The 25,513-nt window shown below is 37.3% G+C and overlaps 1 protein-coding gene across 1 annotated transcript in view; it reads left to right on the top strand.

Moving 5' to 3' along the window:
- LOC103098337 (collagen alpha-2(I) chain-like) overlaps nt 1-16,931 on the top strand; it is a 31,100-nt gene extending 14,169 nt beyond the window's left edge. The window contains exons 7-10 of the mRNA XM_056800013.1: nt 2,948-3,052; nt 3,297-3,359; nt 13,145-13,231; nt 14,826-16,931. Of these exons, the coding sequence (XP_056655991.1) occupies nt 2,948-3,052; nt 3,297-3,359; nt 13,145-13,231; nt 14,826-14,956 (386 nt within the window). The 3' untranslated portion in view covers nt 14,957-16,931. The remainder of the gene's footprint in view (nt 1-2,947; nt 3,053-3,296; nt 3,360-13,144; nt 13,232-14,825) is intronic.
- Nucleotides 16,932-25,513: the final 8,582 nt, after the last annotated feature.

Consider the following 25,513-nt stretch of genomic DNA (forward strand, 5'->3'; position numbering starts at 1 on the left):
CAGCATTAGGAGCCAAACTATCAAAAGTCCCTCTAGATGGGAAAGCAGCCGCAGGAGATGCAGAGTTCCTTCCAGCTGGAAGGTGATGGAAGAGCTATACAAAGTGATCAAAACGAATATAACAAACTTTCCTAACATTCAGGTTAATGAAACTAACTCTATACATGACAAAGGAGTCATCACAATGTGTAACAGGTTGCCAGAAAGTGTCTCATTAGAAGACCTGAGATAATGCTTAGAACACATACCCTATACACATGTACATATGTGTGTACATATCTATAGACACATAGATAAGATCATGCTAACATCAAAGACAAAGAACAGATGAGTCTGCAGCCAATTAGTACTGAAAACTGAAAGGCAACACCCCAAACTGACCGAGGCATCCAGTTTCTCACAACATGGTTGATTGACTCCCAACATATCTCCCTCTTTGTTCTGACCTTGCTGAGGAATATAAAAGATGAAAAGAATTCATAAGAACACTGAAGAGTTTTTTATTGAAACATACCATTCATTATTCACTTTATTTCTTTCCATGATTTTCATCTAGGGCAAGCAATGTCTTGTTTCAAAACATGATGAATAAGGAAATATGTATTATATGATAAAATGTGTTCAACTATATCGAAGAATAAGTAGGAAGTTAGGGTTACTGTCTCTTTCTTCTCCTTTCCTGCCCTTGTCTGGACAAAGCAGGACCTTATGAACTACAGACTTTGTTTATTTCTGAGACAATGGAACATTGGATAGTAAAGATTTTCTTCTATGTTCCTTATAGTATCCTAAAGCTCAGTTGCTTTTTCACAGAATTTATAGTTCGTTCTCAACTCCCAATTCAGACATTCCTTCATGTCCTCTTATGAGCATTCTGTAAAGGATGGGTGTGAGTAATAGCAAGAAGGACTGTTGACTGGACAAATGAATTTATAAAGAAGCCTTAGGTGTGATGAAATTGGAAATACAGACTATATTCAGCTGCAGAAGATTATTAAGTGACAGAAAACTTCATATTTGATCCAAGAGTAAATTGGGAAGATTGCAGTTGTTCAGAATTTCAATCATATCTGACTGTTCTTGACCCCATTTGGGATTTTCTTGACAAAGATACCAGAGTGATTTTCCATTTCTTTCTTTAGCTCATTTGACTCATGAGGAAACTGGTTCAAAGAGGGTTAAGTGACTTGCCCATGGTCACACAGCTAGTAAGAGTTAAAGGCCAAATAGGGAACTGAGGTCCCCCTGACCCCAGGTCAGGCACTCTATCCCCTGTACCTCTTAGCTGCCTATAATTAGGAAGATGCTGAATTTGAGTAATTAGGGAAGTGACATGATACATATTCTCCTAACTGTCAATTCTGTAATTTGCCCCTCTGAATAGGATATGTGAGCTATCCTTTTACTAAGGCCCAACTTTTTTATGTCTCCTCATTCCATTTTTAGGAATGGGACAAAGGGCCACTTTGAACCATTTCATGAGTCTTCATTAACAAAGAATCTGTCACCCGCTTGAGCTTTAAATCTATAAGCCTATGAAATAATCCAACTATAAACCCTAATTAAAGGGGAGCAAAATGAGGCCCAGAGAGGAAAAACAATTTTCTGTAAAGACCCCCAGCAACTGTGTGACAAAGCTGAGTACAGAAGCCAGCTTTCTTGACTCCTAGTTCTGTGTAGTACTATAGGTATTTTTATTCCAATTGAAAAGATCTGGAAACTGAGACTGGGAGAAGGAAAGCAGCTCTTCCATGATAACTAAGTATCAAAGGTGTGATGTGAATTCTTGTATCTTACTTAACAAGTCCAACATTCTTCAAAAGCAAATTCCATTTGAGATACCAGTTTGAAAGATATCCATGTATAGATATCAAGTGGCAGTTTTTTGAATGGAGCTCAAGAAAAAATGCTTCCATCCCTAAAAATCCCCTAATAAGACCTTATCATGCACATAGCAAACTTGCTTATTTCTGAATTGTTCAGTTTCAGACACTGAATATGAGCACCGAGCAAATCACATCACTCCATTTGTCTGTTTTCTCATCAACAAAATGAGTTAGAGAAGCAAATGGCAAACCACAGCAGAAACCTGAAGTATCAGATACAACAGAAACAACTATACAACAAAGAGTAGTTCAGTAGTAGTTCTTCAGAAAAAACAGAGTAGCACCTAGATAACAAGGTTAAAAATAGAAAACTAACTTATGGGTCCTCTGAAGTCATCACTGCTCCTGGTCCAGGATTATTCCTAATCCTTTTTACATCTCCCCCAAACTGATGGTGTCCTTCATGACACTGGCCTGAGTTATGGTGTATAGAACTTGTTCCTCAAGTTCAAATAGTTCCTGGTTATACCCCTCTATTGAACTTGTCTCTCCATGAGACCAACAACAAATCTTAAGAAAGGGAACAGTATCACCATCTTACACTGGAAAGAGTCAGAATATCTGGGTTCAAATCCTACCTTTTATGCTTCCTTTATTTGTTGGATTTATTACTTTGGATTAGTTAATATCATTGGGACTCAGTTTCCCCATCTATAAAATGAAGAAATGAGATTAGATGGACTCTGAGGTGCCTGTTACCTCTGGATCTATAAAGGTGTAATCCATTCAATTGTCTTCTCTTTCTACTGTATTCCATAATATCTAACAAAGGAGTGAGCATATTCCCAGGACTCACTGAATATCTGTGAATTGGTTGATTGAATCTGACCAAAAATAATTCATGGGCTAAGTAGATATGGGGCCGCTCTAACACCATAAGATTAGAAACTACTATACCCCCAGGTAGAGGAGATGAAGAAAGTTGAAGAAGAAACTAACAGTCCATTTTCAGGGAAATGTTCAAAATACATGTTGTATATGTGCTGCCACCAATTAAAAAGAGGGAGAGAAGAGAAACCAATGATCAGAATATTCCTAAGACATTTCTGTTCCACCATCAGGAGCAGCAGGAGAACCAGATAAAGAATGTTCTTCAGGCCCGATTGGCCCCCCAGACCCCGAGGGAGAAAATGGAGAACCAGGAGGAGGACCTCCTGGACCTGCTGGTGAGTGATGGAAAGCAGGCCTGGGAATCTCAGGAAAAAAAAAACAACCCTGTCTGCATGTTCACCAAGCTCCAAACTCCTTTTCATATAGCATTTGAGTCAGAACCACACCTTCTTATGGTGAAGGGTCAAGAGAGATTGGAGGACTCAAAGTATTTATCTCTCAGGAAGGATGGGGAATATTTAATGACAAAGTCCTATTAACTAACTATTTCTTGGTCTCTTTCTTGTCATTCAACATTAGGGCCACCTGGAATACCTGATTATCCAGACTTCCTAGAGCCAAGGGATCTGTCTTGGCCAAAAGGTAAAATAGGAATTCTTGGGGAGAAAGGAAAATGTTGTTGCGCAGGTAAGTCAGCCAACATTAAGGGTCCATCATGTTTGCCATGAGCCAGTTCTCTAGCTCATTGCTTCCCTGTTGTTTTGGAATTTTAGAGAATGACCAAAACAGTATTAGGAGCCAAACTATCAAAAGTCCCTCTAGATGGGAAAGCAGCCGCAGGAGATGCAGAGTTCCTTCCAGCTGGAAGGTGATGGAAGAGCTATACAAAGTGATCAAAACGGATATAACAAACTTTCCTAACATTCAGGTTAATTAAACTAACTCTATACATGACAAAGGAGTCATCACAATGGGTAACAGGTTGCCAGAAAGTGTCTCTTTAGAAGACCTGAGATAATGCTTAGAACACATACCCTATACACATGTACATATGTGTGTACATATCTATAGACACATAGATAAGACCATGCTAACATCAAAGACAAAGAACAGATGAGTCTGCAGCCAATTAGTACTGAAAACTAAAAGGCAACACCCCAAACTGACCGAGGCATCCAGTTTCTCACAACATGGTTGATTGACTCCCAACATATCTCCCTCTTTGTTCTGACCTTGCTGAGGAATATAAAAGATGAAAAGAATTCATGAGAAAACTGAAGAGTTTTTTTATTGAAACATACCATTCATTATTCACTTTACTTCTTCCATGAGTTTCCTCTAGGATAAGCAATGTCTTGTTTCACAACATGATAAATAAGGAAATATGTATTATATGATAAAATGTGTACAACAATATCGAAAAATAAGTAGGAAGTTAGGGTTACTGTCTCTTTCTTCTCCTTTCCTGCCCTTGTCTCAACAAAAGCAGGACCTTATGAACTACAGACTTTGTTTATTTCTGAGACAATGGAACATTGGATAGTAAAGACTTTCTTCTATGTTCCTTATAGTATCCTAAAACTCAGCTGCTTTTTCTCAGAATTTATAGTTTGTTTTAGTAGGTGAGTGTTATTGAGGTCTAGAACTAACATCATGGCTATTATTTAGGATGAAGTAGTAGGAAGGAGACAGATGCAAGAGATGTTGTAGAGGTAGAAGGGACAAGAATTTCCACCTTCTTAGATGTGTGAGATAGGGAGAGTAAGGAGTCATGGATAATGCCAAATTCAAACATCTCAGACTTTTGTTAAAAATGGGGAAATTCAGAAAAGGAAGAGAGTTGGGAAGGGAAAGATAATGAGTTGAATTCTGCTAGGACATGCTGGGTTTGAGAATCCTAGAGAACATCCAGTTCAAACTTCCAAAGGTAAGTACAGATGTTGTGACCACAAAAATGTGGGTGCAAGACTGTGAATTGCCAAAACTGTAAAGATAATTTTGGTGTTTTGATTTTAATCAAAAATTAGTGGTCGCCATGGGAAAAATTCCCAAATATGAAATACCCAAGTCAGCTGGGTTTTATGGAGATTTTAATTAATACGAATGAAGGAATTAAGGGAAGGGAAAGAGACAGAGTAAGAGGAGATAGTAGGAAAAGGCCTAGGGCCTAGGCCAAATGACCTAGGCCTTTCTCTTTAACAGAGAAAACTAAGTCAGTCTTTTATCTACTCACCACAAGATTTTGTCTGAAGCAAAACTCCAACTTAGTTCAGAGGCCCAGCTACTACAACTAGTCCGAGATCCAATCCCCCTAAGTTGAGAGAGCTAGCTCCTTTTAAAGAGAAATTTCTCTCATGTCACCTCCCCTAAATTTTCACATCTACATTTTTTTGTTGAATTGCTTTTGTATTTTACTGGCAAGTGAAATATTCTAAAACATAGACATTTTGATAGTCTTCTAATCCCTCTTGATTCAAACCCATTTCCATGTTGTTGATATTTTCATTAGAATGCTCATTTAGATTCTCTCCCCAGATATGTCCCCTCAACCCCTGTAGTCAAGCAATTGCTTTTCTTCAGTGTTTTTACTCCACAGTTTGTACTCTGCTTGTGGATAATGTTTTTTTCTCCTAGATCACTACAGATTGATCAGGGACATTGCACTGACACTAATGGAGAATTCCATTACGTTTGATTGTACCACAGTGTATCACTCTCTTTGTACAATGTTTTCCTGGTTATGCTCCTTTCTCTCTGCATCACTTCCTGGAGGTTATTCCAGTCTCCATGGAATTCTTCCACTTTATTATTCCTTTTAGCACAATAGTATTCCATCACCCATTGCAGTAGACTTTTTCCACAGGACTGACCATTCTTAATTCACATCTTTTTTTGTTAATCACCTTCCCTGAGTATACTAAAACTTCATACCTCTTGCTAAGCTTGCCCTTTGTAAGTTGCTTGACCTTTTAGTGATTAATTTAATCTTTATAGGTACTTATCACCTTTTTGAATTAGACATAAAATTGACATAGATTAAGGTTTTGGCCTCACTATAAGTATGAGTTAGGGACTTTTTCATTGTTCAATAAGGAGTTTTACAATTTTATCTCCCCCTCAAGTATGCCTAAGTATGGGTGGAGTAATGTTAAAATTCCCAATACATTCATTTTTTTTCTCTTTTTTTTTTAATTTTTATTTGGTCATTTCCAAACATTATTCATTGGAAACAAAGATCATTTTCTTTTCTTCTTCTTCCCCCACCACCTCTCCACCTTCCCAATACATTCCTGATCAAGTACCTCCATTGTTTAAATGAGGAATAGCCTCAACCAAATGTTCCAAGGTAGAGTCTGAGCAGTTTTAAGATTCACAATCCCCCGTGATGATCATTAGGAGACTAGTCTCCCCACTGATCATTTAACATAATCATCCTGTAGTCCTAAACGCACTTCAAACTGTAGATTCATACAATATTATATTTTCTAAGAGGAAATTAGAACAGTGAGGGATAAATGGAAAAGAAAGAAAACAAAACCAATGTTTTGCTAGGTGCATTGACAGAAAGCCAAATTAGGGGAAGTCTCTTTTGGCATAAATGTGTACATTTACAATAAATGTTCAATCAAACTTCAGTTCAATCAATCACACTCAAAGTTCACTCTTAATCTTCTTGATCTAGTTTGGATTTTCCAGCATCTTTCTGAAACAGTTCATTCAGGCCTTTCCATAGAAGCTTCCAAAGAAGCTGCTAGCTTTGCAGCGGCATCTGCTCTATCATTTCCTCTAGAGTCAGGGTCAGTACCACCTGTATGGGCAGAGCAATGAACTACAGCTAGGGCTTCAGGCAGCTGGAGAGCAGAAAGAACTTCATTCATAATTTCTGCATTAGCTATAGATTTTCCAGCTGAGGTTTCAAATCCTCTCTGGAGCAATAACATTCCGACTGAGTGACAAATGCCAAAAACATATCTAGAATCTGTATAAATTGTTGCCTTTTTATCCTTGGCAATTATACAAGCATGCTTCAGAGCTATGAGTTCTGCTCCTTGAGTGCTAATTTTAGAGGGTAGTAAAGCTGACCACTCAGTGGCAAATTCTAAGACTATGGCAGCTCCACTGTAGCGTAAGTCATCCCTCATAAAAGAGGAACCATTGGTAAATAAGATCAAATCTGGTTTGTCTAGGGGAGTGTCCAAGAGATTATCTTGAGGCTTTTCTACTATGGATACTAATGTTTCACAATTGTGTAATGGTTCTCCTGAAGTTGGTAAATCTGGAAGCAAGGTGGCAGGGTTAAGAATAGTACAATGTTTCAAAGTAATATTTTCACTATTTGACAAGATTATTTCGTATCTTTTAATTAGCTGATCTGAGAATGCCTGTGTTCTATGCTTTAGCAACAATGCTTCTACCTCATGTGGGAACATAATTGTTAATGGGCATCCCAATACTAGATCAAGAGTTTTTTTCACTAGTAAGGCTGTATCAGCTACTCCTCTAAGAGATGATGGTGCTCCTGATGCTACTGGGTCCAGTTGGGCAGAATGATAAGCAATTGGATGCTGAGAAGTCCCCAAAGTCTAAATTTTAAACACTCGAAGCTACTCCTCTTCACTCATGTACATACAAAGTAAATGGTTTGTTGTAATCTGGGACGCATTAAGCAGGGGCAGACAGTATAGCCTGTTTTAGATCTTATAGAACTGACAAGTGTTCTGGCTCTAATTTGAGGGGTTCTGGGACTGAATCCTTTGTTATTGCTATAAGGGGTTTAGTAATTTCCACATAGCAAGGAATCCATTGTCTGCAAAACCCAGTTGCTCCTAAAATTATTCTCAACTGTTTCTTAGTAGTAGGAGCTCTTAAATTTTGAATATTCTCAATTCATTTCAGAGAAATATAGCAAGCACCAGCAGTATGGATGAATCCCAAATATTCTACTTTCGGGAGACACCACTGAACTTTATCATTTGAAATTTTATGTCCCCTTTTGTGTAATTCCAAAAGAAGGTGTTTGCTATCTTCCTGACATAATTCTGCATCTGTTGAAGCCAAGAGTAGATCATCTACATATTTGATTAATTTACTATTTTTAAATGTTATATTATCTGTGTCTTGGCTCAAAATGTGTGCAAATAAACTCGGGATTTCCACATATACCTATGGCAAACGACTCCATGTATATTGTGAGCCCTTACAGGTGAAAGCAAAAATATGTCTGGAGTTTTCATGTAAAGGTATGGAAAAGAAAGCTGAGCATGAGTCTACCACTGTAAAGTATGTAGCTGTGCTAGGAATAGAAGAAATAATAGTGTTAATGTTGGAAACTATGGAGTGTCTTTTTATAACGTGGTTATTCACCACCCTCAGATCCTGTACGAATCTATAGAGGTGCTTGCCATCGGTCCTTCTTTTTGGTTTTTTAAAGGTCAGGATGGGCATATTGCATTCAGATTTACAAGGTATTATCATTCCTTGTTTAATTAATGAGTTAATTACTGGGGAAATGCCCTCAATTGCCTCATTTGAGAGAGAATACTGAGGAATGGAAGGAGGTGGGATAGACTTAGTTTTTATCTGCACAGGAACAGGAGATTTAAGTAAGCCTAAATCAGAAGAAGATGCGGCCCAAAGAGACTCTGGTATATCCATAGGTATTTCAAAAGTGAGAGGCTCTTTTGCCTCCTGGCTCTCTGAGGGAAGTACAGGAAGTAAATTTAAAGATTCCTTTTGTACATTCAATGTTAAGGAACCATCTGGGGAGCAAGTTATTGTGGCTCTGAGTTTGCATAGAAGGTCTCTCCCCAGCAAATTTAAAGGGGAGTCAGGCATCAAAAGGAAGGAATTTTGTACCTTTAGGGGTCCTACAGACACCGTTCTAGGGGCAAGTTTTTCAACTCTTTGGGGTGTTCCTGATACCCCCACTACATTTTGTGAGTCAATGGAATAACAATTTAAATCAGGTACATTCTTTAATACACACCTGGTAGTTCCAGTGTCTAAGAGACAATCATAATAGGTGTTACCCAACTTTAAGGTAACAAGGGGTTCACTAGTATGGGGAGGGCAGTGGATAAGGACAACGGGTAGTAGGAAATCAGGCTCTGGAAAATCAAACATTGTATCCTTTTATTCCTGTGCCCCAGCCCCTCCCCCCACACACCTTCATTGTGTTTGGGATTTTCCTTGAGCACCCCCCAAAGGGCATTAGCACCCCCTGAAGGGCATTGGACGAGCACCATTTCTTATATAATGTTATTGGGTATTATCATTTTCTTCATTTGGAGCATTGTCATTATTTTCCCAATTCTTCTTTCTAAAATTTTGGATTCTATAGTCCTTATTTCTATAGTCATTATAGTTAGTTCCATAATTTGTAAAATTCTGTTTTCTATGATTGTCATCATTTCTATAGTTATTATTTCTAAAGTTGTTAACCTGTGTATTCCTTCCAATAATCTTGAGAAAAGTTCTACATTCTATCATTCTGTGACCCTTCTTTTCATAGAAGTGGCAGGTTACTGATTTATTTATGGAATCCTGCAAAGGGGCTATAGTCTCTACCTTATTTTTCAATTGCCCCTTTAACATTTCAATTTCTTTCTTTAAGTCTTCCACTAATGTATTATGTTCCTCTGGTCTTTTTACACAACCTTTATGAAATAGGTTGCTACTCTCCTAAATTCTTCAAGGTCCATAGCGCCCCAATTGGGACAGCTAGTTTTAAAGTAGTCTTTTACCAATGAACAACAATTCTCAATGAATTGCCTACATATTTGCCTAATGTAACTTTCTCTGGATAAATCAAGGTCCCTATATGTATTTCTTACGTCAATAAGTCTATCCATAAACTGTGAGGGGATCGCATCAATTTCTTGTTGGGTTCTTTCAAATTTTGACCATTTTTCAGGTCTATCTGAGCAAGCTCTCATGTCTGTCAATAATGCTTCTCTGGCCTGGTTTAGTCTAGTTCACCATTGGGGTTCCAGTGTGGATCTTCAGGTGGCCAATAATGTCCTTTCCTACCTCGCTTCTGATTAGCCAGAGAGACAATACTGTATTTTTCTCTTTCTGTTTAAAATGTCTCTAACTAATTCTCAACATCCATCCAAGTGGGGTCAAAAGTTTTGAATATGTTTTTTAATTTTTTTATAATTAATATTGGTTCTTCCAAAAATGATGGAAGATCTTCCTTAAATTTGTTTAAATCCTTAGGGTTAAAAGGTGTATGATGTCTTTCAGATACCAAGTTCTGATCTTTATTAAGAGTGAGTACTTCCCTTAAAGGAAATAACCTATCTGAATTATTTGTTACTGCTGATTCTGTTTCTAGGCTTCTTAATCCATTCTCAATGGGGTAGGTATTAGAAAAAGAAGGGGTGGGCACACTAAGGGAGAAGGTTTGTTGTTGTCCCATAGTGCCAGAAGGATCAGAGGTAGGAAGGATCTGAGAATTAAATTGGGCAGGGTGGGAAGAAGAGGCAAAGGAAGAAGGGTCAATAGCTGGGGCAAAGGATGCAGAGGGGTTAGGGTTGGAGGAATGAATATGGTGTGAACTTATGATGTGAATATGGTGTGGAGGCATTAGGATGGTCAGAATGGGTGGGGTGTGAACTCAAGGTGGAGGTGGTTGGGTCAGAATCATGGGTGGAGTGTAAAGTCAGGGTGGAGGTGGTAGGGTTCCAAGCATTGGTGGGGTGTGAACTTAGAGTGGAGGGTGTGGGATAGGAAGCATGGGCAGGGGGAGGAGAGGGTTGGTTAGGAGCAGGGTTTTCTGAGGCTGTGGGGGCAGGGGGAGGGGTGGGTTGATTAGGAGGGTTAATGTCCAGAACAAGTTGGGACAGAGATTCTGATAATCTTCTTAACTCTCTTTTAATGTTTCTCATAAAAACTATGATCTCCCCCTGACATTCCTCTATAAGTTCCTGCCTAGTATTTATTTCTGCATTTTGTTGAGTAGTAGAAGGAACACTCAGTTGGTTTGACTGAGAAGTAACAGTCAAAATCCCAAGGGGGACTAGTATGTTGATTATACTTTGCCATAAACTCAATGGTTGAGAAATTTCAAAGACAATGAATGAGAATTGTACAGGTTTGGTCATAGAGCTGATGAGCCAGTTGTTAGTACATTGTGAACTGGCTGTGTCCACATATTTCTAAAGTAAACATGTGGAGAGCAGGACAAGGCAAAAAGCTTTTCCCAGGTTTCCCTTAATCCTAATTTAGGCAGTTGTTCCCTAAAGGAAAGGATATTTAGAAACAGCTCTCCTAGCCAGGATCTTAGGGCCCTGTTGCTAAGATTTAAAACAGCTGTGTTCTATTTAACTTAAAGAGAAATAGATTGTTTTTACTCACCCACTCTTGCAGCTGTGTTTTGAAGCCGAGTTAGCACATTTAAAAAGGTTGACTGACAGAGCAAGTAATAAAGAGAGAAAGGAAAGATACTTCACAGAAATTTGGGGGCATTTTAGTTACAATCTTCTTGGTCAGCCATAAACTGTGACCACAAAAATGTGGGTTCAAGACTGTGAATTGCCAAAACGGTAAAGATAATTTTGGTGTTTTGATTTTAATAAAAAATTAGTGGTTGCCATGGGAAAAATTCCCAAATATGAAATACCCAAGTCAGTTGGGTTTTATGGAGATTTTAATTAATACAAATGAAGGAATTAAGGGAAGGGAAAGAGACAGAGTAAGAGGAGATAGTAGGAAAAGGCCTAGGGCCTAGGCCAAATGACCTAAGCCTTTCTCTTTAAGAGAGAAAACTAAGTGAGTCTTTTATCCACTCACCACAAGATTTTGTCTGAAGCAAAACTCCAACTAAGTTCAGAGGACCAGCTACTCCAACTAGTCTGAGATCCAACTCCCCCCTAAGTTCAGAGAGCTAGCTCCTTTTAAAGAGAAATTTCCCTCATGTCTCCTCCCCTAAATTTTCACATCACCAATCACAGTAGATGTTTTCCACAGGATTGACCATTCTTAATTCACATCTTCTTTTGTTAATTACCTTCCCTGAGTAGACTAAAAGTTCACACCTCTTGCTAAGCTTGCCCTTTGTAAGTTGCTTGACCTTTTAGTGATTAATTTAACCTTTATAGGCACTTAGTACCCTTTTGTATTATATATAAAAATAGACCTAGATTAAGGTTTTGGCCTCACTATAAGTATGAGTTAAGGATCTTTTCATTGTATGGGGGGAGTAATGTTAAAATTCTCAATACATTCCTGATCAAGCACCTCCATTGTTTAAATGTGGAATTGCCTTAACCAAATGTTCCAAGGTAGAGTCTGAGCAGTTTTAAGAATCACAATGTGGGGCAATGTATGAATCCACATAGAGATGATAATTAAGCACATGGGAACTCATAGAGTCACCAAGATAGAATGTAGAGAGGGAATTTTTGGATTATTATCCAGCAAAGAAGACATAAAAAGAGTTGTCAGGCTCATTGAGAAGAACAAAGAAACCACAGTAGCAAGATAATTCAGAGGAGCAAAAGAACCTGGGAGGAGAAGATGATCAGGAATGCCAAAGGCTGCAAAAGGTCTGGTAGAATGAAGTCTGAGAAAAGAACATCAGATCTGGCCAGTAAGAAAATATGACTGATAACTTCAAAGGCAGTTCATATGGTCAATGGGTCAAAGATGAGGAAGTTGAGGATGTGAGATAGTGAAAAAATGTTCTCTACAAGAAAAGAGAGAAATTCACAAAACCATAGAATAGACTTAGTGAGGGAAGGGATCTTAGCATCTCTCATGTCTAGCTTCCCTTTACAGATGAAGAAATTAAGGCACAGAAAAGTTCAGGTGACTTGCCCAGCTCACATAGCTAACTTATCTGACATAGGACTTGAACAGGGCTCTTCTGAACTCCAAGTCCAAGTGCTCTACACAGTCACTCTGAGGATGACTTTGTGTGGAAAGGTAATGGTAATCATAACCCATCCCTGAATGTGTAGCAATCAGAGTACTTTAAAGTGCTTCAAGGCCTGATTTATTTGGACAACACCAAATTAAGTCTCTTCACAGCTAATCTCGCTTCACCTTGTGGAGAAGTCAATGAGTCCTCACTCCTTCTTCTTCAGGCAAACTCAGACTGTTGAGTGGGAAATAGTTGAAGTTCAGCCATAGGCCAGGGCTTCTCACCCATAAGCTCTTATAGGAAATTGCATTACCCTCCTATTCACTGTAGTTAGTGAACATTTTTGGCACAATGGGGAAGGAGGGATAGAGATCCTCTAAGGCAGAGCAACAGCAGAAGGCTTCTCCCCAATAACAACCCTTACCCCAGGCACCTCTTACTGACTGCTGACTCCCTGGGTGTCTCCAAGGACTTTCTTCTCTAGCTTATGAAAGCCTAAAGTATGAATCCAAGAAAAACTCATGGACTGAGTATGCTTCCAAACCTCTTTCCCCTCATGCAGAATCTCCCAATGAGTTGGAGCAACAAGTGCCTGAACTGCACAAACAAGTTGAGAACCTCCAAAAAAGGTTTTCCAAACAACAGAAAGGTAAGTACTTTGGGGCTGAGGCTAGGACACGCTTTTCTTTTATCTCTGTCTCTTTCTTTGTTTTCTGGCCATGCACTGCTTTTGCCAGCTCTTTCGAAGTTTGTTTCTTGCTTTTCAAACCTCCTTCTCTGTATTTGGGCTTCTCTCTTGCTTAATGATGAGGAGAGGATGTAAAAATCCATTTGAAGGAAATGGGAAAATGCAGCCAAGGAAAGGGAAGAAGAAAGGAAAATGGAATTCTAGACTTGGTGCTGGAAAGGATGTTGGAGGCTACCTAGTGCAATCCCCTGGATTTAAAAATAAATAAAACCAGACCCAGACAGTGTAAAGGGCATGCCCAAGATCAGATAGGGAGTGAGCGGCTGCTCTAGGATACAAATCCAGTGCTCTGCCTCCACCTACAGCATGATTTCTCTACTGCATCTCCTTTGTCTCAACACCATGAGTCTCAGATATTTCTCATTTCATTTTTCTTTTTTTATTCCAAATTTCATGAAATAAACCAAAATTTTCCATATAAAAAGAAAAAGAAGACTGCAAATAAATGAAACCACAAATCCCTTCGATGTTTTGCTTCTTTTTCTTCATATCTACATAATAAAGTCCATCCACACATGTCCCAGCTTCTCTACATCCTCCCTGTATCACAGAAGATATAGTCCAGAAGCCTGCCATGTTCATACAAATTAAATGTGCATCTTTCAGTTCACTTTATGGAGGTAACATTCACAGTTTATACTTCCAACATTAATTATTCTATCTGTGTATAATGTTCATTTGGTTGCACTCATTTCACTATTCATTATCTCGTGTAGTTCTTTCCAAGTCTGAAATTTGCTTTGAAAGAAGGACAATCAGTCAATCAACCAATAAACATTTAATTGTCTACTCTGTGCCAGGCACTATACTAAGAGCTAAGGATTCTGAGAATCAGAACCTAAGGGGAAAAATCCATTTCATTCATGGAGCATAGGTTGTACAAATGGTTGAAGGCAAGCTTTGGAATGCTAAGCTCAAAAAGAGCCAGTAAATCTGTCTGGCTAGAATGTGTAATACAAAAAGAAGCTATGTGGCTTACTGAACTGAGAATCAGGTATAGAGAAAAGAGGTCCTGGGTTCAAATCTGGATGGGTGACCCTGAACAAGTTACTTAAGCTCCATTGCCTAGCCCTTACAGCTCTTCTGCCTTGGAACCAATATGCAACATTGATTCTAAGAGAAAGGGAAGATTTTTTTAAAAAAGAGATAAAGTATAGATGGCTTCCATAGATCCTTAGTTGATAAATTGATATGTCCTAGGGGGTCCATAAAACAGACATCTTTCTTTTTACTGATCTGTAACTGAAATTTAGCATTCACTTTTTTACTTGAAAATAGTATTCTGTTGTCTCCAGTTTGCCAAAAAGGGATCTATGAAACACAAAAGGTTATGAACCTCTACTCTAATAGTATAGATATATGCTGAGAATTTTTGATCCAGAGGACCACAGAGTCAGAATTGAAATTCTCTGGACCCTTAGTCCCCTACCTGCTATACTATCTGCAGAACAAATACACATGTATGTTTATTTTATTCCCTGTGTTTTTTTCCTAGTCTATCTCAATGGTCAAGCACATGGGAAGAAGATATATAAGACCACTGGCACAGAACACAACTTTGACGATGCAGCGGAAATATGTGACAAAGCCGATGCCATAGTAGCCCCCCCAAAAAACAAGGCATAGAATCAAGCTATACAGGACATCCTCTCAAGATACAAGAAGTCAGCCTTCCTTTGCATGACTGACAGAAAGAGTGATGGCAAATTCGTCTATCGAACAGGAGAACCACTGGTCTATTCCAACTGGAGGTCTGGAGAACCTAATAATAAGGGTGGTGGAGAGAACTGCATTGAGATGTCTCCTAGTGGCAAATGAAATGACATGCCATGTCAGGAATCATTTCTCACTATTTGTGAATTTGAAGTCTAGGTGGTTTGGGTAGTGTGTACTAGGGAGATGTGTTGCTATGGGTTAGGGGTGGGGAAGAGGCATGCCAGGGGATGACAGATGATCATCAGGTGGAGGGCCATTGTACCACTCATAACTAATAAATAAAAATATCAATGCTCTGCACTATCTGCTGCTTCTCTAAGCATGACACCTGTTAATTCCCCTAGGGCCTGAGATGGGAAAAGGGAGATGGTGTGGTCAATACCCAACCTTGGGTTCTATCTGCCTTCCTAAAAGTCTTCAAGCTGAGCCCTACCTTTTCTTCTTGGTAGACATTCATTAAATGCTATGTAGAGGAGCAGATAGGTTATTCCGTGGTTAAAATAGCTTGTGAACTTTAGATTACTCCACCCTACTTAGTCCAACAAAAATCAGGAATGTCTACACCCGTACATAAGGATTAAATATTTAGGAGGATGGCCTATGACAGACGTGTGCTAGCAAATGACAAATCAGAAACACCTGGCAGACCCCTGGGCTGTCCTAAGTCAAGCCTAAGATATCTTTGGAACATGTGAGATTCAGGAAAGTGATGAAAAACCATCTATACATTTTGCATCACTTCCTCTCTCCGGCCTCATTGACGGCAGAGAGGTGGCTGGTGGCAGCTTACTGAGTGTCGGCCTCTTGGTGTGGCAGCTGCTATTGTCCGGGTTTAGCAGTGAGTTTTCCTTGATACCATACTGGAAGAAGCCTAGTAACCTAGTTAGATGAGGCTCTTCTCTGAGATCTTTTGGAGTTTAGGTTGATTTTTCTCTCCTTTATCTTCCAAACACTATCATCTTAGAGAAAGACTCTAATCTTCAAGGACCTTGTGGTGGAGGTCTTTGAACTTTCCTGGCACAGGCTGGGTGGGAGAAATCCTATACCTTTTCCCTCTCTCTTCTCCTTGATTTCTTCCCCACATATTGATTAAACCAACATGTATTTCCAAACTGACTTTGGTATTATATTTGGGATATCCCCTGGTGACCAAAAATCAAATTTAGATTAGGTAACAACCCTAAATTATGCTTAAAAGCTGGCCTGGAGTCAGGAGGACTTGGGTTTAAATTTGGCTTTAGACATTTCCTAGTTGTGTGACCCTGGGTAAATCACTTAACCTTGATTGCCTATCCCTTGCCACTCTTTTTTCTTAGAATTGATCCTAAGGAAAAAAAAGGTAAAGCTTTAAAAAGAAATGGTATATATGTGGAGATGACTGTGCCATACTCTGCACTTTAAAAAGTTACATGATCTATTTAATCCAGATTGATTATCTGGATCCTATCTGGATCATTATCTGTAGCAGCAGCAGCAGCAGCAGCTCTCAAATAGGAAGAAGGAAGGGAGACAATTTAGATCATATAACTTCAGAAAATACATGTGGGGATTTGTTATTAAAATAAAAAAATTAAGCAACATGATTTTACATTCCTGGAACTTACAGTGGAATATTAAGAAAATTAAATTCTTCTGTTCTGAGATATGTTTTCTTTCCCTGTTATAAAGTATATCACTTAAGGTCTGGGACTGTTTTTTTTGTGTGTGTGCACTTAGCACATGTTTGGCACATAGCAAGCATTTAATAAATGCATTACCTTCATTCATTCAACTAAGCTTTTCATTCAGTTAATGCCTACTTGGAATGTTTACTTCTACTTTGATGAATCAATGAAAAGACATTTATTAAGTGATTACTCTCTTCCCAATACCACACTAATCACTAGGGAAACAAAGAGGAAATAGAAATTCCCTGTTTTCATTGAGCTCACATTCTAAAGGAAGAGGTCAAAATACCCCAAAGGATTCAGTGATAGAATAGGATGGAAGATCCTGGTGGTCCAAAAGATGTAGCAGTAGCTCAGATGGCCAAACCAACCTTAGGGTTCATTGATATGTCAGATTATAATGCTCATGGGCATTGGGTGTCATAGTGCCCTTTGGTCAGCTGTTAAAGCCTTTGGATTTCTTAGAATGTTCTAAAATGCATAAAATAAAATACATAGAAATATAAAGGAAATCAGTTAAACTGAAATAGTTATACAAATATTCAAAATATAAGTTTACAGTCCCAAAGTTAAGTAATCCTTGTCTAGAGGGTATAGAAGGTATTCTACCTTCTACCTCTAGCTTTCCTTCTGGTGGGAACCAAGAGTCCCTGCATTGAAAGGGAGCTTAGAAGGTGGTTAATTATGCAGTAGAGCACAAAAGAAGATAATGGGAATCATGACTTCAGGAAACTTCCTGTCTCCTGAAAGGAACACAATTTGTACTATTAGGCAATAAAAAAAAATGTATTTGCCCAGGTAGGTTTGTGATTAAGGGCTGAATTGTAGCTTGTCAAACTCTTGTTCCTGCAGTCTAGTTTTCAATGTCTCTCCTTGGAAATGAAATTGATGTCCAAATGAATCTAAAGATATGCTTACTTGGATGGACCTCTAAGTTTCCAGATCCTAAATCTACTCAAGTCTTGTGGCCTCCGAATGTTAATTCCACTTCACTTTAGTTCCACACAGGAATGGAAACTTAGGTGTGTTTTTAGGCAGCAATAAAGTAAATAGTAGAAAACAGGAGAGTGAGACAATGGAGAAAGATGGTGGGTACATTTTGCTGAAGATGGTGGTATTAACAGATTGATCTTGAAGAAGAGAAGGTTCACCTCTTTATCTGAGACTGAAATAAAACAAAATGGAATGGGTGGTGAAGTTATGAGATGCTGAGAAAGGGAAAAGAGGGAGTTCAGGATGAATAACCTTTATTTTCTCAATAAAGCATTTTTGGTTGTGAGGAGAAAACACTAGCATCCAGAAACTGGGAAAGTATTCTACAGAAAGTACAACTTCATCTGAGATTCAAAGGAAACCAGATTCTGAGAGGTAGGGGTAAGGAGGGAGAACATTTTAGACCTGGAGGATGAAGCCAGTATATATATATATATATATATATATATATATATATATATATATATATATATATATATATATATATATAATACCATCAAGTGTGAGGAACAGCAAATAGACTAATGTAACTGACCCTTGAGAAGAGGAGACAGAGGAGATTTGGGTGTCTCTTTAGAGGTAGCAGGGAAGGAATGGATAAAGAAACTGGAAAATCTGTGCAAACTGAATGAAGCATGGTGACTCCAAGACAACATCTACAATAGCCATGACATTATGAATGAAAATAACTTTGAAAGATTAAAGAGCTCTGATCAATACAATGAACCAGAATGATTAAGTGTAGAAGTGATGGACTGTAGGCCTTTTGAGAAGACTTGCCTACTCCTGAGTTATTGGTGATTTCCATCTCTCCGAAATTTCTTTGAATTTATTTATCTACCTAAATTGGATTCTAGATTTAGAGGTCGAAAAAAGGTACAAGAATCATCATCTAGTCCAATATCTTTGTTTCACAGGTAAGGAAACTGAAGTCCAAACAGGAGATGTAATTGTCCAAAGTCTTACAGGAAGAAAGTTGGAGGGATGAAATTTATTTTTTTCCATTTGAATTAGTTTATTTAGTCAATTTAGAACATTATCCATTGGTTACAATAATCACATTATTCCCCTCCCCTCAACCCACCCTTCCCACAGCCAACATGCTATTTCATTGGGTAATACTTGTGTCCTTGATCAGAACCTATTTCCATGTTGTTGTTTACACTTGGATGATCATTTAGAGTCTACATCCCCAACCATATCCCTTTGATCCATATATTCAAGCAGTTGTTTTTCTTTGGTGTTTTTACTCCCACAGTGTTTCCTCTGGATGTGGATAGTGGTTTTTCTCGTAAGTTCCTCCAAGTTGTTCAAGGTCATTGCATTGCCACTAATGGAAAAGTCCATTACATTCGATTGTACCACAGTGTATCTGCCACTGTGTACAATGATCTCCTGGTTCTGCTCCTCTCACTCTGCATCAATTCCTGGAGGTTGTTCCAGTCTCCATGGAATTCCTCCACTTTATTATTCCTTTGAGCACAATAGTATTCCATCACCAACATATAGCATAGTTTGTTCAGCCATTTCCTAATTGAAGGGCATCCCCTTATTTTCCAATTTTTTTTTGCCACCACAAAGAGCACAGCTATGAATATTTTTGTAAGGGATGAGATTTAAAATGAAGTTCTATGATGCCTGGGTCAGCTCTTTGCCCACAGAGCCCCCCTGATGCTGTGTAGCCCCAGGAAAATGGAACCTCCTTAACCTCCTGGCAGGTTTGACATTCTGATTCATTAAAATGTCCAAAAGAAAAGCCAATAGAGTTCATGCAAGATAAGAAAGAATTCTAACCAAAATGTATTTTGAGGAAAAGTGAAAATTTGGTCCATGAAGTAGAGACATTCCAATCAAAGTTGCCAAAAGGTATATAATGACTTCTACTTGATGGCAAGGGAAAAAGTGAACTGAGACATTTTATGATCTGCCACCAAATGGAAGGTGAGAGACTACCACATCCTCAAAACCTCAGAATGGTCTAGCAAAAGTAAGTATGATGTTGTGAGATAGATCACTGTTTTGTTCTTAAAACCAGCAGACTGTGTTCAAGTCCTGATTTCCACATTTACTATGTATGTGGTATTGTACAAGTAACATAAACACTCTGGGCCTCAGTTTCTTCATCTATAAAAATGGAGAGAAGAGAATGTCTGATCTAGTCATGTGACCTTTAACCATTCTGAAACTCAGTTTGTTCATCTATAAAATGGGGATAGTTAAACTACCTACCTTACAGAACTATTATGAGGAAAGCACTTTGTAAACAATAAAGTGGCTATAAATAGAAGATATCAACATCATGTCCAATATGATAGCAATATGATATACTGAAAAGAATACTGGATTAGAGTCAAAGGACTTAGGTTTAAATTCCATCTCTATTGTCTGTGTGACCTTAGGCAAGTAATGTAGCATCTCCAAGTTGAGTTTCCTCATCTATGAAATGAATAGATTGGGCTAGATGAGTTCCCATGTCACCCACTTTATCAGGTGAAGTAGAATAAATCTGGGATCCTGTGTTCCCATGAAATTTGTGATCAAAGAGCTTTATGGCTCTATTATTAGCCAATCAAAAAGCATTTAAAGTCAACTAGGTGGCACAGTGGATCAAGCACCAGACCCGGAGTCAGGAAGACTCATTTTCCATAGTTCAAATCTGATCTTAGACAGTTTCAAAATATGTATAGTAACTCTCTTTGTGGTGGCAAAGAATAGGAAGCTGAGGGGATGCACAACAATTAGGAAATGGATAAACAAATTGTGGTATATGATTGTGATGGAACACTATGGTGTCATAAGAAACAATAAACAAATTGATTTCTTAAAAGCCTGGAAAGTACTTTATGAGATAATGAACAGTAAAATAAATATAACCAGAGAACATTGTACACAGCAACAGAATAAATACTAGAAGCATAAAATGAGAAGTTACCCATAGAAAGTGAACACAAAGATATAACAGGAAAGATTTAATATAAATGAGCATATTGGCTTCCATGATAATGTCCTCTGTGATGCAGGTAGGACAGGGAGGGATTGAGACACAGGTAGATGAGATCCATTATGTAGATATGAAGGAAAGTAAATTAAACATATAGGAGATAGGTGATTTCATTTTGTATATCTTCTTTTTTCTTTATATATGGAAATATTTGTTATGTTTGGATTTTTAAATAATTTTAAAAATTCTATAAAACATTTATTTAAAAAATAAGCATGTATAATGTAATAGTCACTATGATAAGCAGTGGAGATTCAAAAGGCAAAGCAATTCATGTCTTTGAGAAGCTTCCATTTTAATGTAGGACTTTGGTAAACACCTCGATGCATTAAAGTTATAAGTGAAACAAATGAAAGGCAATTTGAGAGGGAAAGGCATTAGAAGCTAGACTAACATAAAGATGGGAATCAGGGGAAAGCAGAGGCTGGGAAAGACTTTCTGTAGAAGGTAAAAATTTGAGCCAAGTTTTAAAGAACCATGAAAATTAGTTGGAAGTGAGAGGGTATAGCATTCTGGGAAACAGTACAAAGTTTTAGAAGGGCAAAGTGCTTTGGGTGTCAATGGAAACACCTGAAAATATGGGATATAGAATGTATGAATTTCTATCTCTAAAATTCTGACCAAATTCCTCTATGATGATGACTTATGTCATGGGACCCTAAATGCTTAAAATGACAGTCATACAATATTGTTTGACTCATCATTTCTTATAGTTTTCCATTATAATCATATACCATAACTTGTTCAGCCATTCCCCAATTGATGAATCTCCTCTCAATTTCCAAGTCTTTGCCACCACAAAAATTGTGTATATAGGTTCTTGACCTTTAAAAAAATCTCTTAGTGATACAGACCTAGTAGTATTGCCGAGTCAGAGTTTGCACTGATTTATTGCCCTTTAGATATGGTTCCAAATTGCTCTCCAGAACAATTGAGTCAATTCACAACTCCACCAACAGTGAGTTAATGTCATAGCTTTCCTACATCCCCTCCAACATTTATCATCTTCCTCTTCTATCATATTGTGAGGTAGTAGTTGTTTTAATTTGCATTTCACTAATCAATAGTGATTTTGAGCATTTTTCATGAATATAAATAGCTTTATTTCTTTATCTGAAAACTATCGGTTCATATCCTTTGACCATTTATCAATTGGGGAATGACTTATGCTCTTATACATTGGCATCAGTTCTCTATATATTTGAGAAATGAGATCTTTGTCAGAGATATTTTTCTGTAAGAAAAATTTCCCCAGTTTTGTTTTCCTTCTAAATTTGGTTGTATTTGTTATGTTTGTGCAAAAACTTTAACGTAATAAAAATTGTATACATCCTGTAAGGCTCTCTCTTATTTGGGCATAAATTCTTCCATCATCCACAGAGCTGACAGGTTAAACTATCCATGATCTCCTAATTTGCTTGTGGTATCACCCTTTATGTATAAATCTTATATTCTTTTATACTTTACCTCCAGAAACAGTGTGAGATGTTGGTCTATGCCAGGCTTTTGTCCTATTCTTTTCTTGTTTTCCTAGTAGTTGTTGTCAAATGGTGAGTTTTGGTCTCAAAAGCTAGGATCTTTGGGTCTATCAAACACTAGCTTACTGTGGTAATTTCCTGCTGTGTATTGGGTACCTAACCTATTCTATTGACCAACTACTCTGTTTCTTAGCTAGTACCAGATTATTTTGATGATTTCTGCTTTATAATATAGTTTGAGGTCTGGCATGCCTAGGTCACATTCCTTCACACTTCTTTTTTTCATTAATTCCTTTATATTCTTGACCTTTTTTCTTCAAGCTGAATTTTATTTTTTCTAGGTCTATGAAATAAGTAGTTTGATATGACACTAAATCAGTAAATTAGTTTAGGTAGGATTATCATTTTTATTACATTGGTTCAACATATTCATGAGCAATTCATGTTTTTTCCAATTATTTAGAGCTGACTTTATTTGTGTGAGAAGTTTTTTGTAATTGTGTTCATATAGTTCCTGCATTTCTTTTGGCAGGTAGACTGCCTCTGGCTCAGGTATTTTATCTTGCCTACAGTTATTTTAAATGGAATTTCTCCTACTATCTCTCACTTATGGATTTGTTGGTAATATATAGAAATGCTGATTAGTTATGAGGGTTTATTTTATATCCTGCAACTTTGTTAAGTTGTTATTGTTTCAATTAGTTTTTAATTGATTCTCTAAGATTCACTAAGCATACCATAATGTCATCTGTAAAGAGTGATAGTTTTGTTTCCTCATTGCCTGCTTTAATACTTTCAATTTCTTTTTCTTCTCTTATTGCTATAGCTAACATTTCTATTACAATATTGAATAATTAATGTGAAAATTGGCATTCTTGCTTCACATTTAGCTTACTAAGAAGGCTTCTAGCTTGTCTCCATCATGATCAGTTATTTGAAGATTAATCAGAATAAAGGGAGATGCATTAAAGGAAGAAATACAGTGAGTCCTGGTACGGGGACCTGGGGACCAGAAGGACTGACACTTTTAGGGCTGGGCCAGCAGGTGGAGAGGAAGGATAGAAATCTGGGGTTTCTGCCACAGTAGTTATTTTTGCAGCGGCTAGAAAGAAAAGGCTTTCTTAGGATTTCTAGAGGAAACAGGAGCTTGCGTTTTTGAAAAATTATAGGCAACACAAAATATGGAAACACTTTTATGTAAGTTGCTCTAAGTAATCAAAGATTGTCAACCAAAATGATCAAAGGAGAAAGCAAGGAAAAGGAGACCAACTGATTGATAGCCATTGCTCTATAGCTACTTGAGAGAAGGGGCATTCAATGGTAAAGTTGGAAAAGCTCTTCAATTAGGAAATAAACATGATAAGTATTCATTCACCTTCAAACATTAGAACATTTTATTTAAAAAAACAATTTAGAACTGGTTAAAAAGTAGAGAAATCAATTGATGGAAGAGAATGGGTACATTATGTATATCTAAAAATTTTCAGCATCATAATCTTGGATAAACCCCAAAACGCCAAGCCATTGATATAAGGGCTCATTATTTCACAGAAATTAGAAAGCTTTTCAGTAGAAATTAGGTATAGATCAACAGCTCATATGATATACCAAGACGATCACCAAATGAATACATAACTTAGACATGAAAGTTGACATCATAAAAAATTAGAAGAAATTATGATTTGGATCTATGGATAAGGGAAGAGTTTATGACTAAACAGGGAGTGGAGAGGTTTATAGAAAATCTAATAGAGAGTTTTCATCATATAAAACAAAGAAACTTCTGTACAAACAAATCTAATGCAGCTGAAATAAGAAAGGAAATGAAACAGAAAAAATATTGTAAATTCCTCTGAAAAAGGTTTCACAAACAAGGTATATAAGGAACTAATTCAAATTTATAAAAGTAAGATATTGCCCAACAGATAATAGTCAAAGGATACAAATATACAGTTTTAAAAGAAAGAAACACAATGTATTGGCCACCATATAAAAATACTTCAAATACCAGTAATAACAGAAATCCAAATTCCTGCAATTCTGAGATCCCATTTCACACCCATCATATTGGCAAAGATGACAAGAGAGTAAAATCCCAAATATTAGAATAGTGGTGAGAAATCAGTTACCCTAGTGTATGTGAGTAGTACTATAAATTACTCCAGCCCTTCTGGAAAATTTAGAACTATGCCCATCATGTTAATAAATTGTGACTATTCTTTGACCTACTATGCCTATATGATGTCTAGGCCACTACTATGTCTATATGATGAAAAGATCAAAGAAAGATGAAAAGAACCTATGTTACAAAAACATTTATTGTAGTTAGTTATATAATAGTAAAAACTAAAAATTAATTATTAAGCTTTGGGGGAATATATGGTTTATGGAAATAATTTCTTATTATGTTATAATAAAAGAAAAAATGAAAAGTTACAGAGAAAATTGGGAAGACCCATATGAATTGATGCAAAGTGAAGTCAGCTCAACTAAGAGAACAATATATTCTACTTATTGAGAAAAACAACTTTCAAAGACTTTAGAATTCTTATCAATGAAATGATGAATCAGAATTGGGAGTTCAAAAAATCCTATCCTAAACAGGATAGAGTCTCCCTTTTTTCTTTTTCTTTCTTTTTAAGCTGAATCTAAATGATGAACACTAGCTTTGAAGTAAAATTAAAAACCTGAGTTTGCCCCTTAACTCTGCCACTCACAACCTGTTTGGGCAAAGGCAAATCACTTAAACACACTGGACTATAATTTCTTCGTGTGTACAGTGGAGGAGATTGGACTACATGGTCTCTATGTTTCCAAATATCTCTAAAGTCTAAAGTCCTAGTACTTGAGCAACTGGTGTCTGTGACAAACAGACCTTTGCCTTAATATCTCTAATTATAGGGAGCCCAGTGCCCCCCTCTCCAAAGCAGCCCTTTCTACTTTGGGTTAGTTCTAGTGACCATTGGTTCTTAACCTGTTTTTTATATCTTAGAACCCTCCAGCAATTTGGTGAAGCCAATGTACCTCTTCTCAAAACAATGCTTTTAAACATAGAAAATAAAGAGAATTGTAGTGGGCTTAAATTCATTTGGTGCTCTTCATGAGTGTGAAATTAAAAGTACTGAATGTATGTGGAAGAGAAGGACATTTTATTCAACATAAAAATAGACTTCTTAAAAATTAGAGCAGTGGTTCTTATTTTAGCATCTGTCAACATTTTTAGAATAATATTTTAATAACTACATTTAACTATAATTTATTTTCTTTGTAATCTCTGATCTTTAGGCAAGTGTAACTCAAATTGCCCAGAAAGTTGAGAGCTGAAGCT

The sequence above is a fragment of the Monodelphis domestica genome, chromosome 1 (assembly GCF_027887165.1).
Source record: "Monodelphis domestica isolate mMonDom1 chromosome 1, mMonDom1.pri, whole genome shotgun sequence".
Lineage (NCBI taxonomy): Eukaryota > Metazoa > Chordata > Mammalia > Didelphimorphia > Didelphidae > Monodelphis > Monodelphis domestica.